At 41.4% G+C, this 17,324-nt stretch overlaps 3 protein-coding genes across 4 annotated transcripts in view; 2 read left to right on the plus strand and 1 right to left on the minus strand.

The window, feature by feature from the left end:
- Positions 1-4,929, plus strand: part of creb3l1 (cAMP responsive element binding protein 3-like 1) — a 29,243-nt gene extending 24,314 nt beyond the window's left edge. The window contains exons 9-12 of the mRNA XM_034097096.2: positions 1,323-1,425; positions 1,511-1,682; positions 2,288-2,429; positions 3,023-4,929. Coding sequence (XP_033952987.1) covers positions 1,323-1,425; positions 1,511-1,682; positions 2,288-2,429; positions 3,023-3,047 — 442 coding nt within the window. The 3' untranslated portion in view covers positions 3,048-4,929. The remainder of the gene's footprint in view (positions 1-1,322; positions 1,426-1,510; positions 1,683-2,287; positions 2,430-3,022) is intronic.
- An 87-nt stretch (positions 4,930-5,016) lies between these two features.
- harbi1 (harbinger transposase derived 1) lies at positions 5,017-8,108 on the minus strand. The gene is made up of 7 exons (XM_034096709.1): positions 8,034-8,108; positions 7,306-7,471; positions 7,029-7,231; positions 6,828-6,915; positions 6,537-6,744; positions 6,272-6,447; positions 5,017-5,995 (listed from the first exon to the last, which is right to left on the minus strand). Exons 2-7 carry the CDS (start codon positions 7,468-7,470, stop codon positions 5,795-5,797), a joined length of 1,041 nt encoding a protein of 346 aa, XP_033952600.1. The 5' UTR covers position 7,471; positions 8,034-8,108; the 3' UTR covers positions 5,017-5,794.
- Positions 8,109-8,307: 199 nt separating this feature from the next.
- Positions 8,308-17,285, plus strand: atg13 (ATG13 autophagy related 13 homolog (S. cerevisiae)). 2 transcript variants are annotated; one of them, XM_034101559.1, is made up of 18 exons: positions 8,308-8,463; positions 9,127-9,207; positions 9,434-9,514; positions 9,664-9,783; positions 9,873-9,919; positions 10,388-10,528; positions 10,642-10,682; positions 11,161-11,257; positions 11,431-11,538; positions 11,661-11,751; positions 11,936-12,034; positions 12,319-12,390; positions 12,530-12,642; positions 14,326-14,467; positions 14,770-14,847; positions 15,018-15,125; positions 16,113-16,241; positions 16,349-17,285. In XM_034101559.1, exons 2-18 carry the CDS (start codon positions 9,139-9,141, stop codon positions 16,424-16,426), a joined length of 1,614 nt encoding a protein of 537 aa, XP_033957450.1. In that variant the 5' UTR covers positions 8,308-8,463; positions 9,127-9,138; the 3' UTR covers positions 16,427-17,285. The 2 variants fall into 2 exon arrangements, with proteins under 2 accessions (XP_033957450.1, XP_033957458.1); XM_034101567.1 differs by lacking the exon at positions 11,936-12,034.
- Positions 17,286-17,324: the final 39 nt, after the last annotated feature.

Here is a 17,324-nt window from a genome sequence, read left to right on the forward strand (position 1 = left end):
TATAACAATATGAAACCAGTGGGTAGATGGGTGGGTGGGTGTGGTGGGGGTGAGGGCTTAGGCTTTTCTGGGGGGGGGGGGGTCTGTCTCTATCTGTCTGTCTGTGGCGGCATGAGCCTGTCATTAAAGCTGCGAGTTAACAGTAGCTTTCATCATGCAAGGCAACCCCCTCCCTTCCCACCACACACACACACACACACACACACACACACACACACACACACACACACACACACACACACACACACACACACACACGCTGGTTAACATGTTAAACCACCACACTGGGGAACAATGAGTTGGCACAAACTGGGGAACATGAGTCAGCGCGCTCACTTTCTCAAAAGGGCCTGAATATGTGCAAGACTTTTTTTTTTAAAAAGCGTTTTAAAGGATTGAAGTTAATTTTAGCTTTACTAAAAATGCCCCAAATGCAGTTATTAGTGGTCGTTTTGTTCTCAACGCTTTGCCTTTTCTTTACTTTGATTCAAACCGAACTGAGTCAGTGCTACTGGTTTATTAGGTGAGGATAAACTCCATCTTCCTATTGCATTAAATATGTATTAAAAGTCATAAATCCAGATTGACGAAACACTAAAACAGGCCCTCACAGCCTAGCTTCGCACAAACACTGGATTCAATGGGGACCTGATAGCCATAGCTCCCCTAAAACCAAAGAACAGAATCCATTTTAATAGATTTATAACAGCTGAATTAATTGTGCTAAATATCTACTCCATGTCTCGACAAGTCTGACATTTGGAAGCACTGCACATGGGGAACAACAATAATTCCAGCTGTTTTTATTACATCAAAACATCTGTATGTGTGATGCTGGTCAGTATCATCCTATACAAGTTTATTACAGCAGACAACACACTCTGGTGCAAGTGAGGCGTGGAGATGTGTAACATTACATGACTCACTGGCCTTCTGAAGACTTGACTGACCACTTTATAGTCTGGTTTGGTTTATAATTGTGTCCGAGATCGAATAACTTTCTGATTCACAGCTCTAGTTTGCCCGGTGTCTCCACCTAGTGGTGAGAGTGTGTCCTCGCGGCTCATACCATCAGAACCCTGCTCTCCAGATCCCACTCACACACTTTATCCTGCTGGTTTTACCGGTGTCGTCTGTCAGGAAATCAGTTTCATTAAGTTGACCTTAAAGTACAAGAAGAGAGGAATTAGCTGCAGCGACACTGGGGGCATGTTTAAGAGTGTAGGCTCTCGCTCTAGGAGGGCGAGGCACGGTCTTAGTAAGGGTATGAAAGAATGGAGGTAAAACCCAACTGTGAAAATGCCTTCCTTCTCTCTCCTCAGGTCTCTCCTACAGCAGCTGCAGAAGCTTCAGTCTCTCGTTACAGGGAAGGTCCTCCCTCGCTCTTGTAAAATTGCCACTACTCAAACGGGAACATGCCTCATGGTAAGTTACTTTCTTGACACCAGTGTTTCTCATCATTTTAATGAGGTGGTTTTCTTTATTGACGTTTGTGTCACTATCTGTGCAGATGGTGGCCGTGTGTTTTGTCCTGGTGTTGGGCTCCTTCTCTCCCTGCTTCTCTCCTCTCTCCTTCCTCACTCACACCTCTTCCTCTTTGTCCTCCTCCTCCTCCTCCTCTTCCTCTCATCCCTCCTCCTCTCCGCCTCTCCCGTCAGCGGACCTCTATACCACCAGTCAGGGTAGGTCTGCAAACCGCTTATTCAACATTACTGTAGATATAGAAGTACATGTTAATTAAGATTAGGACTATTAAACGCCTGAACATCCTTAAACATTCATCTGTCTGCATCTTGCTAATAATTTGACAATAAAGCCATCATTTAGGAAATTGATTTCAAAATGAAAGCATGTAGAGAATGAATGAAAAATAAAGATCCCAGAAGTTTATTTTCCTATTGATAATTCTTTAGGGCAGGTCAAACAAAAACCCATAAAAACCAAGTGTTACAGTAAACAAAAAAGGCTTTTCTCTCAAAAACAACTTGTGGAGAGGTCATGGGTATCAACTTTCACTCTTCGCTGCATTCCACTTCCCTGTAAATGTACTTCCTTTAACCACTTAGCCTCAGGAAAGCCCTTTTTATAACCAGAGTTTAAGTTGTCATCATGCTAAGTACCACTCCTTTCTGCCAGCGGCCGTCCTCTGAGGGCAAAAAAAAGATTCTGCTGGACTGTACCCATCAGAAGCTAAACCCTGACCCCTCAAGGCGGCCAAATTCATGACAATGTCAAATAAAATTGTTCAAAAAAGACATGTGAATGAAATCCAGTGTTTGTGTTGCAGTCCGCTCCCGCAGCCTGCTCTTCTACGACGAAGGGTCTCCACTGGAGGAGAGTTTATCTCCATCAGAGGCAGAGAGCCACGTCCAGACCAGCAGATACACAGCGGAGGCCAACCAGACCACCGGGCCCAAAACAGACAGCAGGTACAAAAATATCTCGTCTTTTAGTGTCAGAAAACGTCTATTAGTGTCTTTGCACGTCTCACAAACAAATCTATTAGGTGGCTGCTGCGAGAGGCCTCGGTAACACTATTTGGGTTTGCTTAGGGTTGAAAGGTGCTATAAATACTGTTGGGAAAACACTGAATGTCCTCTTCCAATGTCAGAGTCCACATGATAACAAAGGTATCCCAGCTGTAGCTGTGAACATGACAGGATGTGTGATGACCTTGAAGAGCATCAGGACAGTTTGAGGCAGATGATAGCTATGTGGTGAACATGATGATTCAGCCTCTATGGAGAGAGACATCAAGCATGCTCATTTCTGACGTGGAGCTAATCTGAAGTAAACATTGAATACTGCTTTCTAGTCCTCCATCTTGAGACTGTGTGACTCCCTCTCTTGGATATCAGCATGTGAAGGACACTGCTCAGGAACTAGTTGATGCTCTGTATGTGATGAGAAACACATGGATCCTGAGATTGAAGCTCAAGCCGGGGACGAGTGATATTTTTCCAACAAGTACACTTGCCTTACTGTCCTCTGAATATTAACTTGGTTCCTCTCTTCTCCTCAGAGAAACGAAACCAGAGTTTATCTGACCCCTCCTCCCACGACATCTAACCTCTGACCCCCAAAGCCACAAACCTCCAGACTCCGGAAACCCCTGAACTCAGCAGGCATCCAGACTTCCTCCGTCCTCCACAGCCAACACACTGCCGTCACCACGAGGTGCTTCACTTCTCAAACAGACTCTGCTACACCTGAATATACTTGATTTGAAAGGGATTGGAACTTCTATTTGTATGCATACAATCATTTTAAAAATCCAACTAATCTTGTCATATTTAGTTTAAACAACAACCAGGGGCTTAATTATAGAATCTATATACAATCATTTACAGATACAATGTGTAGCATTTTAACACAAAGCTGTGATCGAGTATTTCACTTCCTCGTAAAAACAAATGTAGTGTAGCGTTGCCAACATCCTTTAGGAATGAAAAAGGAAATGTGGTCTTAGTATCAAGAGAAACAGATGTTTGCACCTTTAAGAACTCATGAACATAAATGCATACGGATACTTGACAGACCTCCAATTCGGGAGTGTATATTTTACTTTTCAAAGGCACTAAATCGGGTCAGTGCTTTAATTTTTAACCAGTCATATATGTTGCTAAAGGGCCTGCAGCTAACACCTAGGCCGTTTCTCAATGTCGAGTACACATGCTGCAGAGCCACTATTTCAAGTATACTACGTCATTGAGTGGCGCCGAAGGACTGTTTAAATGCATGTTAAATGCCCAGCATTCTGCACCACTCTGACGTAGTATACTTGCTCTGCAGCATGTGTTCTCAACATTGAGAAACGGCCCTAATGTGATTATCTATTCAAGTTAGGATAGATCCTCATATTAGAGAATGGATCACCAAAATGGATTCTGTTTCAACTCTACGTTAATAACAGTGTACGTAAACTAAACTTTAAAACTAGATAATAAGGAAAAGGAAACTGTGCCGGTTAAAAGTGCCTTCCACTTACTTAAGTCTAATATGACGAACTTGGCCTTATTACACCTAAAGCATGCAGCTATAAACCTGTAAACAACAAACGCTCTGTATCTGGGGAAACATTTGATTTCAAAAGCTAGCCTTAAGTGTTCAAGAGTTAAAGCAAAAGATATATTTTGTTTTATTTCTCCACTTTTTAAATCCATCTTCAGGTTAAAGTCCACATTCTGCATATTTTTTGTATGTTAATATCAAATGACTGTTAAAGGGGGTCCTACGAGAGGTTGGGGAACAATTACATAAAAGTATTTTTATGGAATTAAATTGTATATGTAATATATTTGCAGCATCGAAAAAAATGCATATTTTATTTATGCAGCAAAAAAACAAATACTGAACGTGTTTTTAAGTTTGTTATTCTATTGTTTTTTCTAGAAAATGTTTACAAAAAAACACTCAAATACAAGTTATAATATATTCCGAGCATCAAAAAAGAGCATATTTATTTTATGCAAGAAAAAAAAAAGGGAATTTTATGTTGTGTTTTTGCATTTAGGATGATGACGTTTTACATGACGGTGTGTCGTGTAAACTTTGACATGATCTGCTTTTGTCTTTCAACTGTAATACAGTGTTTATGTTTCCTGCTGTCGCATGAAAGGTCCATTTGGTTCCTGTGTGATATAGAAATGCCACTAGCTTGTAAAATCTATTTTTGAAATCTATTTTTTTTTAGCCATAAGGTGAAGTTTCTTAACCTAAAAAGCAGAAGAAATTCATCCCAAATCAAAGGCACCATCTTAAATAATTAGAACATCGGCAATTATCATATTTGTTGTCATAAATTCATTTCACCGTAGATGCTAAATGTGCTCATGCGACAGCAGTGTGTGTTGTATTTATTCCTGTTTGTAGAAAGTGTGTATATATTGATGAAGCCAATCAGGGGACTCATACATTCCAGGAAGTAAAACAAACCACTAGCTTTGTTATTGCCAACATTTGAAGGAACCATTGGGACTTTTACAACAACAAAAATCACTTTTTCTGACAATGAAAGAAAAAACAAAACATTTAATGGTACTCCTTCAAAAACTAAAAGCTTTACACTGCCCCCATCCACTTCCTTTAATTCATTATTACAATGATGTAATGCTCAGAACTCCTATTTTTTATCTCCAAAACACTACAAATGTTTCTTATCATCATGTTTGTATTTCATTTTGTGTGTGTGTACACAAAAACATCATGTGACTGCAGCCCGTTGCACAAACATCCTGTCATTGTCATCCAATACCGTCTTAATGCACCAGTGTACATAAATACTGACCACCTAATGTGCAGTTGTTGTAAATAACCTTGTTAAGGGCCTTGTTTTTTTGTATTGTGACATCGTCCAAGATTGAAACTTGTGGAATCACGTGAGAAAATTGGATATTTGGGGAATCAAAATGTAAAGCGGGGAGGGAATAAAACATAAAGGGAGGGTGACTTTTTCCACCTGTAAAGAAATGTTGATAACACAGCAGCTGCACACAGTTTTAATAGTTGTTAATCACCAGGAAGTGTTTCATTATTCCACATTCTGAGAGAATAATGAAGCACTTCCAGTTATTTCAAATGTGTTCGGGTACCATGTTGTCTCAGTTTGTTGTATAGCGTCCTGCATGTTCCTCCATATACTTCTATGTTATCTTAGTGTAGTCAGTAGAGTAGAAACCAGCAACATATAAAAAACCTGCATCAGCAACACTGTGTCTGTGGCCTTTCTTGCTTGAAATGTGTCGTTCGTGAACACGATGATTCGCTCTGGTCCCAGTCCTGATCTGTTTTGAGTTTAGCTGAAGTGTTTGAGGATGAGGTCTTTCCGGAGCTCCTCTGCCAGGCTGTCTCGATCTTCAGGTCTCTGCTCGAGAGACTCGGGCTGCTCCAGAGGGTCGGTCCGCTCCAGAGTCCAGGCGTCTAACCCCGACTGCAGCGAGGCGTTGTGGAGAACACAGCAGGCCAGCAGGATGGACGAACTCCTCTCCGGAGAATACTGCAGGTTTTTTAGACAAGATGCAAAAGAAAGAATACCATTCAGTCACAAAAGCATGTATACCTCAAATATTGCTTTGACAGGGAGAGGTTCATGGGGTCAGATCTCAATTAATAAATGCACACAAAAAGATAGACAAAAGTAATTCAAAGGGGACGGTGCAGACGAAAGACAAGATAAAATAAGTTTGCTAAGATTTTGAATAAAGAGACAAGCCCACATGAAATCAAAAAAGTACACAACCCTGGTCTGAAATAAATCTGGAGACCTGCGTACCTGTAGGTATCCTTTGGAGCCGTCCAAACATCTGAATCTGGTCTGGATGGCTCTGAAGGTTCTGTCCACGATCTCATGAGTGGCCGTGTGGGCCAGATTATACTGTAACTCTTCTGGGGATTCTGGGCAGTCCATCGGGGTCATCAACCACTTCCTCAGAGGGTAACGACGGTCGCCTAGGAAGCAGAAATCAGAAAAAAACATTAGTCCTGGACCTTTTTTCAGACTGTGCAGAGTGCAAAGAAGAGCGCAATCCGAGTCTCACCCAGCAGCCAGCCCTCCTCAGCGTCCTGCAGGTGTTTCTGGAGAGCAGATCTTTCTAGAACCTCTGTGTCTCTGAGTCCTCCCGGCCAGTGTGTTTCGGCACTGAGTAACAATCCTCTGGCATCACAAACCAGCTGGCAGCCCACCGAGTGAAACCCCTTCTTGTTCACGTAGGACGAGTCTTCGCTGTTAGGAGCTTTGATGGTGACCTGGAGGGGAAGAGGTGATCAGTTTAGGCTGTACACTTTGTATAAAGAGTTTTAAAGTGTTAATGCAGTATATTATAGTACACCTGAACACAGTCCAGCACCCCTAGGACTCCTGGGAATCCTGCCACCCTCTGAAACTCCTGGAAGGACTGCTCTGTGCTGGAGGGGTCTCTGTGTGGGGAAACAACTCTTTCTTAAAATGCACTTTGTCTTTTGTCTGTGTTTTCAATAGGCTGCATGTTGATAATCCCAGTGATATGTAACTCATCGTCATGGTTCCACACCTGTTTAATGTGATGAACGTTGGAGCTTTCTCCACCAGGGCTCTGGTCACGTTGGACACACATCTCGACATTGACGCCTGGCTGATCCCTATTGTATCTCCCATCGATGTCTGGAAGGATCCGGATGTGTAGAAGCCCAAAGCAGCCAGCACCTGGACCTCAGGACTGATGGCTCTGGACCGCTGAGTACGTCTGCACAGAGCCTAACATCCACACACATTAAAACGTATAATTAATTGGATGAGATAATTGAAATTCAGGCTCATCATCTACTTACCTCCCGGAGTATTTCCACCAGATACAGTATAAACTCTCTGGGGAAGCCAAACTGTGTGAGGAGCAAGTTGTCTGGCACAGAGTCCAGGTCAAAGCGGTCCAGGGTCTTGTGTCCTCGACCGTGTAACAGCAGGTCACAGTCCAAGATGGCTATAGGGATCGCCATGCTGTGGGCAATACTACATTTATCAATCAAGGTATAGTTGTACATTTCAATAGAGTTAACATGCACAGAACAAGATATGCTTGTATGAATTGTTGTTGATGCTGTATCCACACATTGTACACATTTCTAAATAGTATGTATTTTTTTGTATTATCCTTGTGTTTTTTGTTTATGCACCAATACACCACTGCAATGTTCTTGTATATGAAAACCTACCTAGCAATAAACCGGATTTCTAATAATGCAATTTGAAGATTATTGCAGTTTCATTTATTTGTATCTTATCACACTGCCAATTCAACAAAATGGCTAACTTTCCGGCATTGAACAAATCTGTCCTCGAGTTTTAAAGCTCCTTGTTTGTTTGTTTGTTTGTTATTACTGTATATCTGAATACTACATGCTAACTATGTAGCTACCACACTAGCATTTGAGCTTTCCTACGTTCAGTATTGCGTTTCTCTGAATACATGCATGGCTATTTACACACACAGCTGGATATATTTGAATGGAAGTTAAAGCATTTTGCATTTATGTTACATGGTAAAGAAAAAGGCTCTTACATTTGAAGAAGTTATGCAGCTTTTGTCAACCAAAACAAGCCACAGGAACACCTATTATTTGACGCACAGGCGCACATTCGACACAAGAAGATGCACTGTCGATTATCATTATTGAAAGGCTGAGTTTTTTTGGTTACCAAGAACTAGAACAATATAATAATACTATCAAAACACACTATGAATAAAAAGGCAAACAAAACGAATTGTGTATTTAACATTTTAAATACTTTTTTCAAATCAACGAAAGTGCCGCAGTGAACGATGTGCCATACAAACACGTCGACATGGAGAAGATAAACAGAGAAGTAGCTCCGTCGTTGTTTACCTCTGAAATAGACTTTTAAATGTTCATAAAACACAGCGTTTTATGTCATTTATATTGAATTAAGTTGTATTTTATTGAAGCTACGTTCCCAGGGGAAAAGCTAATGTAAGTTGTGCTGTTTTGTGATACATTTTAAGTGCGTGTTATTCAGCTAGCTAGCTTAGCATTAGCTGCAACGTCAACGGTTAGTAAATATCAGTTACTTTGTGTTTTACACGAAAAAAGAAGAACATAACGTGCTGTTTTGCACTGTAAAAAGCTGGTTGTCAGTATATTTTTTTTTGTTTAACATGACCTACAAATACTATCCGGATAATTTAATGTCAACGAGGAGGCCTTACTTGCTAACTTGTACTGAAACAGATGCTTACATAGGGTTAAAATAATTGTGATAAACAGTATTTTATTTTAAAACTACTCCAAGCAGAATTATATTATATATTAGGTATTATGCATTGCTTTCAGTTACTAATTGTTCAATTGATTGGTTGAAAAAAAGGCTTGTTTTGATCCAAATCTTTATATTAACTGACGATTCATGTATTAACACATTTTACAAGACATGAATTCACTTTTCTTGGCAATTATTTGTATTTGACAATTACAATTCATTATAATTATGCCTGCAGTAAGTGGCAACATTTGTCTTTGCTCACAAATGTATTAATTGTATATTTGACATGCTGTGTTGTGTACTAGTATGATTGCTTTACTGTGTAGCACGGTGCTATACAGTAGAATAGATCATGTTTTCTCGATTGATCCCAGGGTCGTGACAACATGGAGAGTGGCCTGAGTCCCCAGGATAAAAAAGACTTGGACAAGTTCATTAAGTTCTTTGCCTTAAAGGTAACACGCCTGTATGATGTTGTTGTTTCCGACATAGGAAAGGAATGCAGCCTCTTTGATTGTAGATGTCTAAACGCCCGTGGCTCATTCTGTTAGCAGAAGCTTTGATTCCCACACTCTTTACTTGGAGACAGTTTTATTTGCGCAGGTTTTGAGATACTTGTTGTTACTGATATATCTGTATTTCCTACTGACTAGTAATGGTTTTCTCATGTCCTCTTTGTAGACTGTCCAGGTGATTGTCCAAGCGCGGCTTGGAGAGAAGATATGCACTCGCTCGTCCTCATCGCCTACTGGCTCTGATTGGGTAAAATATTTGACCATTCACCATTGAAATTGTTGATCGGATGTACAGTTTAGTGTAGATTTTCTCATAAATGTATCTGGCTTGGATGGTTGATCTTCGTCTATAGTGTACATTTAAGTCATTTTTGTTGTTATTATTACTTCTTCTAGTTTAATTTGGCCATCAAAGACATCCCAGAGGTGACTCATGAAGCTAAAAAGGCGCTGGCTGGACAACTCCCAGGCATCGGGCGCTCCATGTGCGTCGAGATCTCCCTGAAGACGTCAGAGGTTTGACATTCCTCATACTTTTGGAATAGTAAACACACTTATCTTGCTCCTTATTTACATTTACAAATCTTTCTGTCTTACTCACTCAGGGGGACTCAATGGAGTTGGAGACATGGTGTCTGGAGATGAATGAGAAGTGAGTACATTTAGCATGTTTTTAAGTATAAGCAACCATATATAAAGTGCTGCAGAGTCTCTGTGTGTTGGATATTATGCACATGAATCGCTTTGATGAGCAGTTCAGTGTCTGAGGTAATACACCTCTGTGCTGTGATGTAATGATCCTTTCATCATGAGCAACACTGATGCTTTTCTGCCAAATGAAGCCTGCTTTGTGATCAAAGGAACAATGGAGAAAATTCAATCAGAGCGTGTGTCAGATGCGTTAAGTTATAAATGGCTTACTTTCTCTCTGCTAGTGACATTTTGTAGTCTTAAAAACTGCTGTTACACTTTGTTACTGCTTGAAATCAATGAAGCTGCTCCAAACCAGATTCCCAAAGACTGTTAGACACACTGATGACTCCATCGTATTACTAAGCTGACATCTATTTGAAATGCCGCCACACTGCTGCATTTGAATGAGTCATTGTTTCTGCTGCAGGTGTGATAAGGACATCAAGGTGTCGTACACAGTCTACAACCGTCTGTCTGTCCTTCTGAAGTCTCTGCTGGCCATCACCAGAGTAACACCCGCCTACAAACTGTCCAGAAAGCAGGGACACGACTATGTGATATTATACAGGTGAGAGGACTCTCTAGCAGCTGGTAAACTGCAGCAGCTTTGTTTGGTCTCTTGTTACGTTGAGTTGATGTTTGACATGTGACACCATCTGTCTCTGCCTCTCTTATTTCTAGGATTTACTTCGGGGAAGTCCAGCTGAGTGGATTAGGAGAAGGTAACCTTAAACTCTGCTTCTTGACGGACATGTCGTAAATCACAGAAAACAACACTCGTAGCTCAAGGTCGACTTATTTGACCGTAAACAAAAGGAAGGTTTTACACACATATACTTGTGTGTTATACCTTATAGAAAATGTATTTGTGTTATGTCTTGTTTTGCCTTCTGGGGCTGAAAACTGCTCAGGGAGAGGATTAAATATTAATTAGACATGTTTATTATTCTTAAAAGTGAAAACATACAATAAAACATACAATAAAACATACAATAAAACATCACAATCTTAAACACTTAATTAATCCCTGGGCGATGTAACAGTTGTTCTATCTTGAGGATAAATTAAAAACCACAAACGCATAGAAGTTAACATCAGTAGAATAGCATTTAGATATTACTTTCCTTCTCAATGCATCATTTACTATAACCTATATTTAAATTCATGTTTCTTTACTGAGGTTTGTTGTTTGTTTTTAAGGTTTTCAGACGGTGCGTGTCGGTGTAGTTGGCACACCTGTTGGCACGGTTACGCTGTCATGTGCTTACCGCACCAACCTGGCATTCATGTCCAACAGGTAATTAACACTCAGCGTGAGAAACAAACAGTCTTCTTGTCAAGAAAATGATGATGAGCTTATTAATAAGAAACATATCTGTTTTCTGAGTGGATAAAGAGATGGTTACATTTTAGCTTTAGTGCTTCACGACTCGCACCTCTCGTAAACGGTTGAACTGTGGTTTTCTGCAGACAGTTTGAGAAGTCTGCTCCCATCGTGGGCATCATCGTGGATCACTTTGTGGATCCACCTGGCATCAGCCACCGTAATGCAAACATGGGACATCCCTGCAACTACAGGTAGCTACAAAACGTCTTTTGCATCCACAGAATAAAGAAACAATTGCATCTGTGTTTTACTTGTCTGCCCCCAGTAGGATGTGAAGAACTGAAATCATCTATATTATAATGTGTGTGTTCAGAGCTCTAGATGATGAGGACGGAGGATATGTAGGAGTTCAGGATTCCCAGGAGGTCTGCACCACCTCCTTCTCCACCTCCCCTCCCTCACAGGTAACACGACTCACTCCTTTAATCCTCGTTAACATCTCTTTCTTTACACTGTGACTTCTGCTCTCCATTTTCACAACTGCTTTTTATTTCACCTTCTCTTTTCTCTCTTTGTCCGTTTTCTTTTTCCTGTTCCTGTCTTTTTTTAATTGTATGTTTATCTGTGTGTGTGTCTGCGTTTGGTCAGTGTGTGTGTACACTGAGTCCTTCGCCCTGTAAACTGTCTAAGCCCCTCCCCCTGGGCAGTCTGCCGCTTCCATTGGCTCCTGGACTTGTCACTCACACTGTGAGTCTATACGGCCACTGTGGAAGTGTGTGATGCACCTTTTAAACTGCACGAAAAACTGCTGATCACTCACATTTTGTCATGTGTTTTGATGTGTGTGTTGCATCATTATTGGCTTTGACTGTGTGAGGCTCCATCACTTTAAACACTTATCTCCTGTTTCATTGTGATGTTTTATTATTATGTACCACAGTTTTAAACCCCGTCATCCAACAGTGTGTCTCTAATGTTACGCTGCAGTGTTTTGTGATGAATGATCCCTCTTCTTCTTCCTGTCTCTGTAGCTGTATGCTTCCAGGTTTTCATATCACCCTCCAGCTGGAGCTGCTGAGCTGTGTCCCCCTGCTGCAAGCCAGGTGAAGCATCACATACATACTTATAGCTATACGAGTGTTATATGTTCGGGATGCCTACATTTCCCATCAGAAAAATTCAGTTTTAAAATACATATTTATATTGAATCCCCTATAAATCTGCTTTGTTCTTCCTCTTCAGGCGTTGCATGCTGGGAAGGAGCACGGAGGAGGGGTATTGGCTCCTACTCAACCTCTTCATGGAGCTGATGCTCATCTCACTGTAGAACAAGCTGCCAACACTCCTGGTGGCAGGTAATTCAAGAACATATTTGATTTACTAACCTAACCTAACTTCAGCTCGGCATCTGCAACGATGTAACCGTCTTAAAGGAATGGTCCACTCATTAGATAATTAATCAAAACTTCAGTATTTAGTGAAACGTTATGTTTAAACCATACCCTGAAGAAATCAGCGATATTCCCCGGTAAATAATGATTTTATAGCTCTTTTTTATCAAGACCTGTATATTCCGTCTGGCCGCCGCCATGTTTGCCATTTTCAGTAGTCACGTGATGGTCGTGACGTCATCCATGCGTTCACTTTGTCAACACACGGAAATATGGTGGAGTATTTCAGTTCGGACTCGTCAGCAGAGGAACAAGTTTTGACCAATGTGAAGAGATTGGATGGGGGAATTCATCCATACATATCAGTATGACAATACGACACCCTCTGTCCTAAGACCCTCACATCGTACAAGGAAAGACTTCCGAAGAAAACCCACAGTTTAAAGGGAACATGGTAGAAACCTCAGGGAGAGCAACAGAGGAGGGATCCCTCTCCCAGGACGGACAGACGTGCAATAGATGCCGTGTGTAAATTGAAAAGATAATACATTTGCAACATAGGTAGTCCAGATGTTTGGAAATGCATGTGTGTATAATGGGAAGATGATATAAGATACTATATGTATGCATGTAGTACCACCCTTGCTAGCGATTCCCTCTCTAGTTTAGCATACTCAGCTTCGTTGTCCCTGGCCATAGAATCACGATTTTATGGGGCCGGAAAAAACTGGGGGGAAAGACACACCGGTAGCCGGTACTACGCTATATGGAAAGGCCACCAAAAACTGTCCTGGCCTGGACGCTAAAGGACGTTAAAACGGGGCTAGCCGCTGCAATGGAAATGCGCTATAACATACCTTATTCTTACTCCGAGCACTACTTCTGCTCCTCCGTCGCTTCACACTTGCAGAGGGCGATTTCTCTACTGGCCGAACTGGTGTCCTGGTCGGTGATGACACCAGAAAGACCGATGGTACTGCATCTCCATTGAGTAATGGTTGTTCTTTAAATCCCATGTTATGTTTGATCATACTCTCAGAGTAGTCGTCCGGAAATGTGAAATGTTCGCTGCATACATGAGCCTGTAAATCTCTCGGTTCGGGCCGGCCACATTTCGCTAGCCACTGCCTCCGAATGTACTTCTTATGCTTACCTTTTGGCAACAGATGGAACCGAGCATTCCGTGGATTGTTCCTATCCGAATTATGGCAATATTTTGCGATACAGTGAGGCATATTTGAAGAGAGAAACTACAGTAAATAACATGGAGATCAACGTGTCTTCGAAAACCAAACGCATGGTTTACGTCACGTCCGGGAAATGGCGGCGCCCACAGTGTTGATGTTATTTCGGTATATAATCAGTTTAAAATCACTGATAATGTCATCGGATAAAAAAAAAAAAAGAGAGACTGGCAGAGACTGGTCTGTTTTATCGGATGATAATTTTTAAAAAATGAGTGTCATGAGCATACCATTCCTTTAAGGAAATAACTAGATGTGATCTGTTGCTATATAGAGCCATATGTTGAGTATTGGCTTTTTAGCAAGAGACATTGTGACCGGTGGGAAAGAAGAGGGACTCAATGTGCGCCACATCGATCTCCTTAACTCTGAAATGTCTAAACGGTAACATCTCTCTTCAAAGTGGTGATGACGATGGCCTGACACACAGTGGAGAAAGAAGGAGGGATGAAGGGCGGAGGAGCGTCTCCCCCTCCGACCCCGTGGAGTCGCTCAACGCCTTCACCAGGAAAATTGGAGCCTTTGTCAATAAACCCAACACACAGGTAAATCCCAAACTGATAACTCTGATTTAAAAACATAGATATTTTGTAACGCACTCCACCGTGCTCAAGAGGGTAACTGTCCTAGTGATGAAAATGTAGGAGTACACGTAATTAAGGTGTGTGTGTGTGTGTGTGTGTGTGTGTGTGTGTGTGTGTGTGTGTGTGTGTGTGTGTGTGTGTGTGTGTGTGTGTGTGTGTGTGTGTGTGTGTGTGTGTGTGTGTGTGTGTGTGTGTGTGTGTGTGTGTGTGTGTGTGTGTGTGTGTGTGTGTGTGTGTGTGTGTGTGTGTGTGTGTGTGTATAGTTAACAGCAGCCAGTCTGGACCTGCCATTTGCTGCATTTGCTCCTCGAGGCCTGGACTCGGAGGAGAATGATCCCATGGTAACTATCAAAACAAAGATGATGTCCCAAATGTGTCTTTATATCAGGCAGTATTTGATTTGTGTTTGAATGGATATTATGATACCATATGAACAAAATGTTTCGCAGATACAGCCAAATCAAGGTGTTTTAAGTTTTCTCCAGTAAGGACTTTCTGTGTGTGTGTGCAGGTGCAGCCCCCGGACTCGCCCTCCTGCCCCTCCCCTCTGCAGGCCAGCCTCCACTCTCAGGGCTCGGAGGGATCGGGGCAGCAGGACGACTTCGTCATGGTCGACTTTGTACGTACTCTCCAGGCTTAAAGAACAATACATTAGCACAATATGTTGCATTACAAAAGTGGTAATACATGCTAAACTTGAACATTTAGTCTGAAGTGCTGCCTGACAGGTTTAAAGACTTAAGAGTGTCGTGATTATTAAGACATTTTCTCCTTTAAAACTAAAAGGAAGCCACAAATAGCAGCCGATTAGCTTAACCCTTAGATGCATAAGTGGCTCTTTTTTGACCCGCTGAGGTGGTTTTCTTGAAGTATCTTTGTAATTATTAAAAAAAAGTATTATTTCATATTCCAGCTATTCCTCAAAAAACATGTTTTGGATATCATGCCATTCAAATTTTACATTTTAAGAAATTGTAGTTCTTGTATTGCTTCCATAAGTGGGTCAAAAATGACCCGCATGCATTTCCTATGGGAACCTTTGATTCTTATCACCTGTTGCTGTCAGGAATACATTCACTGTAGACCACACAGACGACATCACAAGTGACACCTCTCAGGAAGATTATTTTACACAGCAAGATCTGATACCTGTCAGTATAATCATCATAATAATAATACATTATATTTGTATAGGGCTTTTCAAGGACTCAAAATCGCTGGACAATATAAGGGAAGGTTAGGGTGGGGGGGTGTAGGACTATCAAACTTGATCAACCGGCATGGATTGATGGGGGGTGGGCTATGAGTAGACAAGAAGAGATGAGTTTTGAAAAGGGACTGGAATACTGTGAGTGTCTCAGAATAACGGGTCCTTTTTGACCCACTTATGGAAGAGTGTAGGGTCCAGTCACTCGGGCATCTAAGGGTTAACTTGGCACAAAAACTGTAACCAGGGGAAACGGCTAGTCTTAGCTCTGTCAATCAATAACAAAAGCCACTTACCAGCACCTCTAAAGCCATTAATTGACATGCTACACCATTTCTTTAATCTGTACCTTTTATGTATTTAATCCGGAGATGTTTGATTGCCTGCTTCTGTGTGTAGCGTCCAGCCTTCTCTAAAGACGACCTGCTGCCGATGGATCTGGGCACTTTCTACAGAGAGTTTCAAAATCCTCCGCAACTGGCCAGCCTCTCTCTTCACATCAGCGCCCAGTCGATGGCCGATGACCTGGTAACACACTTCTTATTGTTTTATTCGTATGAGAACGTTTTCCTTCTTTAAACCTCTCACCACAAAGAAGTATGGTATAACGGGGACATGTCATTTCTTGTCTACAGGACTCACTGCCAGAGAAACTTGCCGTCTATGAGAGAAACATCGACGAATTTGACGCTTTTGTGGACATGCTCCAATAAAAGAGTGAAAAAGGAGGAAGACTACATGTGGGATGGTGGCAAATGAAACTGACTGGAGACTCTGTAGGAATCTGACTAAATCTCTATTTCAATGTGAAGCTCCTCCTTTCTGACATCTTCCTCTCTTACCTTCCTGTCAGGCACTTTCACGTCACTTGTACAGATCACTGTAAATATTGTATTATCTCAACTGACACTGAAATACACCTATCTCTGATCTGGTAGTGTTAATTTAAACTAACAATCTTTGTGTTCTATGTGGAACAAATCTGCTCAAATCATCAGTGTTTTAATCGGGATTTAACATCAATTCTGTCACTTAGACAGCCATGCAATTCAAGGACAGACTGCCTGCACACGATTCATTCACCCTCCCTCCTGAACACTACTAGCCTCCGAAGGGAGCGATCAGTGGCTCTAGAAATCAAACCGATACTCTGTGTGGAAGAGTTTTCTTCAAAAGTGAAATCTTGAGCTGGTCTTAGCAAATACATTGCACTTGTGGAGGATATTAGGATGTCATTTAGAAATGTGAGAAGCCTGTCATTCATTTAGCCAGGTGTTCCAGCTGGTCTGGAGATTAAAACTGCCCCAAATTGAATTTAGAGAACTACCTGCTATCCTTTATGTACCCACAAAATGTTTCCATGCTAAAGCAACTTGTCATAACTTCACTCTATTGCCAGTATAGGCCGTACAACATGTATATTCAAGTTTTTGTAAGAAAATAGGTAAACACTTTTCCATCTCTCTACAGAAGAGGCTGTGGTCACCATCCATAACTGAATTAGGTTGAAAGCTTTAATTTAAACCTTTTTTGCTGTTGGTATAGATGTCCTAATAAAAAGCATGGCTGCTTTGTGATGTCTGTCAAATACCTTGGGACCATATCATTATG

Source organism: Pseudochaenichthys georgianus, chromosome 2, assembly GCF_902827115.2.
Source record: "Pseudochaenichthys georgianus chromosome 2, fPseGeo1.2, whole genome shotgun sequence".
Lineage (NCBI taxonomy): Eukaryota > Metazoa > Chordata > Actinopteri > Perciformes > Channichthyidae > Pseudochaenichthys > Pseudochaenichthys georgianus.